The sequence below is a fragment of the Fusarium poae genome, chromosome 2 (genome assembly GCF_019609905.1).
Source record: "Fusarium poae strain DAOMC 252244 chromosome 2, whole genome shotgun sequence".
Taxonomy (NCBI): domain Eukaryota; kingdom Fungi; phylum Ascomycota; class Sordariomycetes; order Hypocreales; family Nectriaceae; genus Fusarium; species Fusarium poae.
The window spans coordinates 111302-121275 of NC_058400.1; the positions used below are offsets into that span (position 1 = coordinate 111302).

A 9974-nucleotide genomic window follows, 5' to 3' on the forward strand; every position below is an offset into this window, starting at 1 on the left:
AAGTGCTGCCCTGCGTACGGAAATTCCGTCAGCAACCATCTGGAGCGCACGCTCCATATCTTTTTCGGTCCATTCGTGCATTCTGATTTTAATGGTAAAATCAGAATTAAATTCTGATATGTGGTTGTGATGGTATTCAAGAAATAGTAAAATCTCAATTGGGTAATTGTGTTGAAAATCAGGTGGCCGGTTTGCCGGGGTGGTTGGTTGTGGGGTGGCCGACGTTAGTCATACGGGCGAGAAAAACGCGTACAGAGCTTTGGTTGTCGCGCAATGAAGCGATCAGTCCAGCACTTCCCGACGCGTCGCTCATCACGCTTGAGTAGTAGCAGATTCGCCATATCTTCCACATCGGCTTTCCGAGGTGAAAATCCTGTGGAATCCAGCTGCGATATGTATTCGACAATCGCATCCTCTTCAGCCATTGTCAAATTTGACTGACTGCTATGTGTATCAGTCTTTGAAGGTCTTCCAGTGATTCTAGCTTGTAAGGTTGTTCGTGAGATAGGTAGGTACTGAGCTGCTTTGCAAGATGTCGAATGCTTAATTTTGGGTTTTTGCGCTTGGCATTCATTGCAAGAATAACACGCGACTCAATATTGAGATCTGACATAATTGTGGTGGGAGTAATCGCGTGTCGAAGTTGAAGTGAATGAAATTGGGAAAAGTGGCCCGGCAGGTGATGTGGCCCGCTTAGTGATGAACTACGTTAACTTTTCTCTCCACTCTCGACGCGGTCATACCCAACCGCATCAAAACGCCACAATGAGCAATCGCAAGAGATCGCGGTCTTTCGGGGAGGAGAACCGCGCTAAATGCCCTTTTACAATTTCTTACGCGACTGGCCCTTCGGCCACTCAGCAGGAACACCACAAAAACAAGAAGCGGAAGCGCGATGGTCAAGATGACGACAAACGGGTTCAGATTCAAATCTCTCCCTTCTCCCCAACGGGCAGCTTCAAAACTCACGACACTATGGATCTATACTACACCGTTGAACCCGGGAAACAGTGGCACGATATGACGCGCTACAATAGCTTCGTCCGTAAGTATCTGATGAAGTATCGACGTCGTCCCAAGGGGATTATGGCTAACTCTTGGCAGTCAATAGTAAGAAATATTATAAAGAAGACTTCATGCGGGTTGCCAACGAGCGAACCATTGAACTACAAAAAGCTGAAGGTGGCAGCAAAGCTATTCGCAAGGCGAGTAATGATTACTGGGTCGCGCGCATCCTCGAGATTCGTGCCTCCGATGAGCGTCACGTCTATGCACGCGTCTACTGGATGTACTGGCCTTACGAACTCCCTGCAGGAACCATTTACGGCAAAAAGAAGGTTCAAGGTTGTCAGCCGTACCATGGCGCTAACGAACTAATTGCTTCCAACCACAGTATGTTCCAGAATACTCAACAACCGATATTATACTGCAATACGACTAACCGATTTTTCTCTCTTAGTGGATATTATCGATGTTGTCAGTGTAACAGGACCCGTTACCGTCAACCAATGGATAGAGTCCGATGACGAGGAGATTCAAGACGCGCTTTATTGGCGTCAAGCGTACGACTGCCGTAACTCGCAACTTTCAGTATGTCACCCAGAACCTCATTCCTTTTTCACAAGTGCTAATGGTAATAAATTCTGTTGAACTCTGGTGCAAATGCCAAACTCCTGAGAACCCCGACAAGACCCTCATGGAATGCACGAGTGAGGAATGCGGGCAGTGGATGCATCACGAATGTCTGGTTCACGGCATCCTTATGCAAGTCTACGAACGACTGGGAACAGATAAGCCGCATCGAAGCGAGGGATTAGTTGTTAAGGAAGAGAATCCTGAGGAAGCGATCCGTCCGCTATCGCCCACTGACGCCGAGGAGAAGGAGACCCGGCCAACGACCAATGTTCGTCCCGGCGAGACGAATGATAATGTACACGTCAAAAAGGCTGCTCCCGAGACCCTTCATGAGACAGAAACCCCAACACCTGGACAAACGCCATCCAGATCTATCGCCACCGCATCAGCTAAAGGATCAGCCAAGAAGGGCTACAAGAAGAAGACTGGATACTCCAAGCCATATCTGGGACTTTTCGAGGCCACTCTCAAGATGCAAGACGGCCCTACAGCATGGGAGATTCGCGACTTGCGTGAAAACGTAACAGGTGGCGATAAGACCTGGACTGAGAAGGCTCACTGTCTGCTATGCGGTTCCACTATTGACTGAATACCGTACAAACTCACGAAATTGGGTAGCGCGCGCCACTTGAGGCTAAACCCGATCTTGGTTTTGCCGAGGTTTACAGCAGGCCGATTCAATATAGGGATGGGCACGTGCATAATACACATGTGTATCAAGCCGCTTTTTATTATAACGAAGCAGCTTTTTATTCCTAATAAAAAGCGCGCTTTTTATTGCAATACAAACAACCAAGCAAAATTAGGTCAATTTCCCCCCCGCTCCTTCGCTCTCTGACCCATCTTGGACCTCAAGTGTGTCCACTGTCTCTTCTCCGTCGGAGGCGGGTTGGGGAGTGAACTCGCCGATACCAGCGTCAACTTCCAGATTTGATCATACCTGGGCATTTGAGTTAACTCATGAGTTTCGACCCCCCCTAACTCAATCATATGAGTTTCGATCTGATCATGACTCACTCATGAGTTAAACTCAGACTCATGAGTCAACTCATATAATTTCGTCATGTGACACCGCCCACTTCCTCGATGCATCGTTAGTCGTGAGAACGTACTCTAATGAACTTATTGAGTAAAATTGTGAACCGTCAAAAATCACCACACTACTCTGTATCACTAATTTCTGTATCTACATTGCCATTAACACCGTCCGGGTCGCACACTAGTCCTAGTCCACCGTCCCGACTCGCTACAATATGCCCATTCCGTATCCAATTGCCGAGACACTCAACTTCTTCTATTCGCTCGCACGTTATCGACAGCCGGTCCCATGACGCAGTCCTACGCGCGCCGGAGAAGGTCCTTTCAGGCTCTGCTGATTGAGGGTTTATCGAGAGTATATCGATGGCCATACGGCTAAGGCGTGGAAATTGCCGTCGTTGTTCAGTGCGACACCACCACTCTAGAGGTTCGCAATCAATCTTGATAGCTGGAGCATTGATAAATGCCTCTAGGTTATCACTGTCTGTTGACACAGCCGTCTCGACCTCCATCTCCTGCAGCAAAAGCTGTAGCTGCGAAGGCGGCTTCCCTGGCGCGACTGGAGTATCTTCTGGAGTAGTTACAATGTCTCCATCTATATCATTGACGCTGTTGCTGATATTGTATTCCTCCTCCCATACCTGTCGGACACCCGCAATCGCCGGATTGATCCATGCACTCTTCCAGTTCTTATCCAAGTATGCTTTCCGACAGCGTGGATCGAGAAGAAGAGCGGCGACGTAAACGGGAGCCTCTTCAGACATGGTGTAGTATTTATTGAGTACAAACCATCCCATTTCGATAGAATGAAGCATGCGACTATCATGGAATTCCGGGGTCGAGTAGTGTATCTAACAAATCAGCGACTATCATATCTTGAACCGAGGTAGACATCGGGTACCTTCGCTTTCTCGAAGTGGCTGAGAAGACCATCCATCAGCCGCAGTGTACTGCAAATGCTCGCTTTATCGCCTTCTGTTATCAGCGCTGCCTCAGTAAAAGGCTGGAGAAAAGCATGGGTTTTCGATAGTATATCCCAGTCAGCGCCCGTTAGAAGATTAGTGAGGCCAATGTCCTTGTCATGGTCTACCATAAACTGGACGATCTGTACCTTCTTATCGAGGGCAACACTGATGGTTTTATACCATGAGGACCATCGCGTTGTGTTGTCGATGCCGAGACTGCGATCCACAGCTTCGCGCCAGTCATCGCTGTGAATCGTGGAGTTACGAAGCCAGACTGCAAGATGGTGGAGCTTCCGGAGAGCACCAATACCTTCCCACCCACTAAATTCTACTCTGCGAGCATTTCTGTCTCTTTGCTGTCTCCCATGGTTCTCTTCCAGTGTTTGATCCACCGGAATATCTGATGCAGGAGGCGCACTCTCACCGAGGGCAGCAGAGAAAGTCTCGACAGATTGTGCACCAGCGACATCGCCGGTGGCATGAAGAGCAGCTTGTAGAGCTTCTTTCGAGCGCGCGAGAAGGAAAGCTTGAAGGGAAAGGTTAATAATATGGCCGAAACAGCGGATACGGCGGCGGACAGGGTCGAAGATAATCTAGGCGGAACTTAGCTGGGACAGGAAAAAAGTCACCGCATAGCCTTTCACTTACTTCTCGCTCGTTAAAAAGCTTTTCTGATAACGCCTCTAGGCAAGTATTGTTGGAGGTTGCATTATCTCCGGTATGATATCCCACGCGTCGAATCCCAAAGCGCTTCAGGACATCAGCAATCAGACCGGCCTGAGACTTACCCGAGTGGTCTTTTGGACATTCTAGCAGCCCTAGGAGCGCCTTTCGGAGCCCGTAGTCCTTATCGACCCATTGTCCACATACTGCTAGCATACCATGCCGATATGGCGATGTCCAGAGGTCAGATGAGATGTGAATCATCGAAACGGCAGACTGAAGGGATTGGGCCAAATGATCGGCGTATAACTCATAGTTCGCTGAAATATAGCGCATTACTGTACGTCGGGAAGTGATTAGGCTATCCTCGATAGCAGGATTGCATGCTAGGGCCAGGTCCTTTAGCTCATCCCACTCAACCATCGAAAAGGCCACCCTGCGACGCGTAACAAGGCCGATGATAGCGTCGACATAGGCCTGCCGATTGAAGGCATTCCGTAATGCTGCCGCGGATGGCGTGGTGGATGAGGTGATATACGTGTCGAGAGATTGCTGGGATCGATTCTGCCGGCTGGAGAGCCCGATCAGATACGGGTGGTGATTTCTTATGTGACGCCGCGCATTGCCCTTATAGCCATCCCTCCATGGGCTCGCCTTGCAGTACAAGCAAACATATAAAGCGCGAGGCTTTGCCTTCTCTCTGGTGAAAAATCTCTCAACATCGATGAAGTCGGGATTAGAAGAGGGTGTGCTGGGCACAGAAGATGATCCCGATACCATAGCGATGGCTTAATGGTATAGGTAATGAATTCAAGAGAGAGAAAGTCTGTTGGCCATCGCCATTGTAGCTGCGGAACTTGTATTGAAGCTTCCGAACGGATGAGTATGAGCCATTGGCCGCTTTTCAACAAAGTAAATTTGCAACAAGCTAACTTAACTTAGTTAGACTAAATCAAGGGTTGAAATAGTGGGGATGCCGGCGTGAGTTTCATGAGTTAACTCATGAGTCAGCGGCGATAACTCAGACTCAACTCATATGAGTTTTGTGAGTTTGAGTTATGAGTTAACTCATGAGTTAAGGTTTGAGTTAACTCAAATGCCCAGGTATGTCCACCTCTCCACGTCCATTTGCATTTGTTGCTGAAACGAGGCCCTACCTTCATTTACATCCCGTCTAGTGAGATCTGTTGGTTTGTTCCAATAGGATACTAAGTTCCGAGTTGAGCGAGATCTGTTCTTAGGCCATTTCTCGATAGCGAAGCGATTGCCAAAGAACTCCATCAACCGTTTGACTGTGACGGATATGTCTGCGATGCTCTGACGCGTTGCTGCATCGCTACCATCGGATGGACCACCTCCACGGAGCACAAGCGTGATCTCCTCTGCGTTGACGAATAAGAAGAGCTCCTCCAAACGCTTCCGGGTTCGTCTTGCTACGATATCTCCGCTGGGTCGAATATGGTTGGGATCTATGTTTTCCTTCCTATCACCGATGCCGTCGTGAGGATAGAACAACCATCATATGCTGACTGACTCAAACTAGACACTGAATATAGTGTAAAACTTAGTAGCATGATATAAAACAACACATTAAGAGTTTAAGACTTGCCTTACTTATATTTCCATAACTTCTCTTAGCTGGTTGTTGGTATATTCGTCTTGGAAGTTGCTGACCTCGTCGTCGACCCCCGAGTATTACAGCCAATTAGAATCTAGTGGACACATGGGGTACCGATTCAGCCAATTACTAAACTTTGCGGGCAAAATCTACCCCTTTTCGGATATATGGGGCCTTTATGTAGCCAATCATTGAATTTTGCGGGCAAAATTCGTCCAGTTTTAGCTAGTGCAGAAATACCCCTCCAAGATGTTGTACAGGGTAGTACAGGGTATGAGACTGTGCCCGGCTTGCTTAGTCATTTGATTCGGTTGACCGGACGATGACAAAACATAAAACGTCAATCAAAAAAACAACAAGGCGTTCCCCAGTACTAACCATCAACGACAAGCGCGTCAAAATGCAACTTGCAGACATCAACAGTTGGCTACATGGAATAAAAAAAAGTCCCAACGACGCAAGCGACAATTTGGCCATTTTTTCGGCTTGTGACGGTCAACAACAGCCTGATCAGTATCTTCCTCCATCCCCTCCTGATTCTCGGAATAAGATAAGGAAACTAGCCATGGAAGATAATGGCGAACCAGCGTCTAAGAGACATAAGGGACAGCCTGATTCTGACAGAACACCCCGAGCTCCACGAAGTCGACAAGTTAAAGGTTTCCCACAGGCAACAGGCTCTCCGGGTTTTGCCTTGCTGCCACTCGGAGAGCACTCACCCGTACGAGGCTTTATCCTACGTATGGGGCTCTGAGGGCAAGCCTCGGTCTATCTCTATAGACAACTATGACTTGGCCGTCGGGGTAAACCTTCACGCGGCGCTATCACATCTTCGAGATCGCTTTATTGAACGAATCATATGGATAGATGCTATTTGCATCAACCAAGCAAACTCGAACGAGAAGGGACAGCAGGTTCAGTCTATGGCGAAAATCTATGCTAAAGCAAGTCGTGTAATTGTTTGGCTTGGAGAGGCGGCAGCCAGCAGCGACCAAGCCCTCGAAGAAATACGCATCGCTGCAGTCACGAATCCCGCAATCCACAAAACGAACCACCAGCAAGCCATCCTCAAACTGCTTGAGCGGCAATGGTTTCAGCGCATCTGGGTAAGGGGCAGACGTTCAACCTGCGTGAAGAGGTTATTAACGAAGCCAATTCAGGTCCTTCAAGAGGTTGCCGCAGCTCGACATGTCCTGATCAAGTGTGGTCCCACGGAGATCGACGGATATGCGTTCTGCTTAGGCCTAAGCGCACTGGAGATGTCTTATGAAACCTGCCCAGACCGGGAGGGTCTGATCCGTTCAGTAGCCTACCTGATAAGAGGCGCAGTCTTCCGGCCTCGGTACCAAACTAGTCGGCCAAGCAGGTTTTCTCTGGATATATGCCCTCTGGGTGAGCTGGTAGATATGTACCACACGCGCAATGCTACTGACCGTCGCGATAAGGTTTATGCCTTGCTCGGCATGAGCTCTGATGATTCTAGCATCGCCGGGTTATCGGCCAACTATGAGATTTCATGGGGACAGCTCTTCCGGCAACTCGTCAACTTCTTCTCCGAACGGGTGTCTGCAGACACTTGGGATGATAAGGAGATGGCGGTAATCAGGGGCAAGGGCCGCGCTCTAGGCGAAGTGTCCTCAGTCGAGGGAATTGGCCGGGAAGACAGACAGCACGTGGGCATTACTTGGAAGAATGGGTCTGGCTATGGTGGACTGAGTTCCCGCTGGACCTTCCAGGCCTCAGCCAAATCTGTCCAGAATGGGGATGCCGTCTGCCTTCTACAAGGAGCATCGAGGCCTACAATCATCAGACCATGCCACGATTATTCGGCCGTTATACTGATTGCAGCTCCCCTTCCAGACGATCGAACTGCGAGCGTCAAGTGGTCGGAGCTTTTACGATCGATAGAAACCTTTCCAAATGATCTTCTACTCATTTGGGATTGGAATGTGTCTGGAGACAAGTCGCAAGATGGAGAAGACTATCAAAATATCATGACGAGTTCAACGACGGGGTTGCAAGACTATCTGGACAAGGCGACCAGGTTACGAGATGTCGGACTGTTACAACATGGCATAGAAAGGTATGAAGATGCAGCAAAGAGTCTCCGGGAGGCAGTAAAGGTTTGTGACACAGCATTGAGAAGCGTGGACAGCCCAGAATTGGCTGCTCCAGGTTATGGCCCACGGAAAAAGGCGATATTGGATCTACTCATCGAAGACAAGGAAGGATGGGCGCCGCTGTGTTTAGCGGCATGGAACGGGAACGAGGCGATCGTCAAGCTGCTGCTCGACACCGGCAAGGTCGATCCGGACTGCAAGGATAAAGATGAACGGGCGCCATTATCGTATGCCGCAGAGAAGGGGCACGCAGAGGTGGTATCGGTGCTGATTGGGAAGAATTCCAACGTTAACGTGACAGAGAAAGGTGGCGCTACACCGTTGGCTCGAGCAATTGACAACAGGTCCAAGGATGTTCTCGAAACACTACTCAAGAACGGCGCAGAGTTGAATTACATATATGAAGTCTCTGTAAGTGGCTCGAGATCCTATGTAAGTTGGTCGCTATCAAATGGATGACTGATACCGCTCTCTTTGCTCTTGTAGGAAGTAAGTGAACCTGGTGCGATCCTCTGTATCGAATGGATGACTGACGCCGCTCTCTTTGGTGTTGTAGTATGTAAGTGAACCTGCTGCGATCCTCTGTATCGAATGGATGACTGATGCCGCTCTCTTTGGTGTTACAGCTCTTAAGTGAACCTAAGGCGATCCGAGGCAGTGTCTGTATGTTATATTTTGATGATCTAACTTTTTTTCTTTATTACAGCGTGTTGGTTAATCTATTTGAATCCAAAATGCTCTTTTATTAACATAATTAGACACCACTATTGCGGGCCGTGGAGAAAAATGACAGTTATGCAATAGAGAAGCTGCTGGCATACGGCGCCCGACCGACTTTGGATGACAAACTCCCCCTCACGCCACCCGAACTAGCGGAGCGTCTTGGCCATGAGAAGATTGTTGATATGTTGAAACCCTATACACGTGGCGATCAATTCAATCTGGGAGGTCGACCGAGTTGAAGCAGGGGTGGCACGGTGCCTTTCGTGGGACGTGCACGCTCGCACGGTTCACTGGTTGATCTTTTGTCCACCAGATGTGTGATTGAATTGAATTGATCGCCAGCCTAGGTATTATTCACAGGCGATTCATCATAAATCGGCCACCAAAATGGAGATTTTCGCTTAAACTTTTAGGCTGGATCGTCTGATGTTCGATCGAGTAGCTAATTGGTTAAAAATAACCCCAATCCCACACTTGGGGTTAGCTAGCGTCAGCTTGGGGTTACGTGACGCGACTGTAACATTTACATTCTACGACAACTGTAACATTTACGACCCCCAGGTTTAACTGTCCGTGGCTGATCTGTAATCCATCTACACTGCATTTTTAACCCTAGGTACTATTAAGAGGCGATTCATCATGAATCGCTCACCAAAATGGAGATTTTCGCTTAAACTTTTAGGCTGGATCGTCTGATGCTGAGACGAGCAGCTGATTGGTTCAGAATAACCACAACCCCACTCTTGGGGTTAGCTATCGTCAGCTTGGGGTTAGCGAAACGCAAAGGAAAGGGGACTTCAATTCATAAGAGATAATAACAAGTGTCACGGCCTAACCCACAACGTCAAGGACTTTAGCCTAAAGAAAACCTGGCAGAAAATCTACCCCGAGATTCAAAGACTGAAGAGCAATTGGGAGTTGTCTGTCTATCTTCTAGAGCTAGAGAGCGCAGCAGATCAATCGAAGACGGAGCAAAACATGTGTCAAGACGCCTGGACTTTAAAACCATCACATTTGAAAAGCAGAGACTCAGAGAGTCCTAGGGAATATTTTGCGACTCAGGTATCGATGATCGACGTGCTATCGAGGCATAAAATCCACGACAGGCCTAGCATGGAAGCATAGAGAGTCAGATTTGAAATATTTGAATAAATATTTCAAACAACAAATCCAGTCTTGAGAGTTATCAAATATCTCAAATATGACCCCGGA

At 48.3% G+C, this 9974-nt stretch overlaps 2 protein-coding genes across 2 annotated transcripts; both read left to right on the forward strand.

Annotated features, from left to right (window-relative positions):
* Positions 1 to 765: 765 nt before the first annotated feature.
* Positions 766 to 2224, forward strand: FPOAC1_003966 (uncharacterized protein; the record flags this gene model as incomplete). Its single annotated transcript, XM_044848521.1, has 4 exons — positions 766 to 1045; positions 1105 to 1392; positions 1460 to 1590; positions 1727 to 2224. 4 exons carry the CDS (start codon positions 766 to 768, stop codon positions 2222 to 2224), a joined length of 1197 nt encoding a protein of 398 aa, XP_044707230.1.
* A 4270-nt stretch (positions 2225 to 6494) lies between these two features.
* On the forward strand, positions 6495 to 9001 carry FPOAC1_003967 (uncharacterized protein; the record flags this gene model as incomplete). The annotated part of the gene is made up of 4 exons (XM_044848522.1): positions 6495 to 7025; positions 7080 to 8450; positions 8526 to 8594; positions 8798 to 9001. The coding sequence occupies 4 exons, from the start codon at positions 6495 to 6497 to the stop codon at positions 8999 to 9001; spliced, it is 2175 nt and encodes a 724-aa protein (XP_044707231.1).
* Between the last annotated feature and the right edge of the window lie 973 nt (positions 9002 to 9974).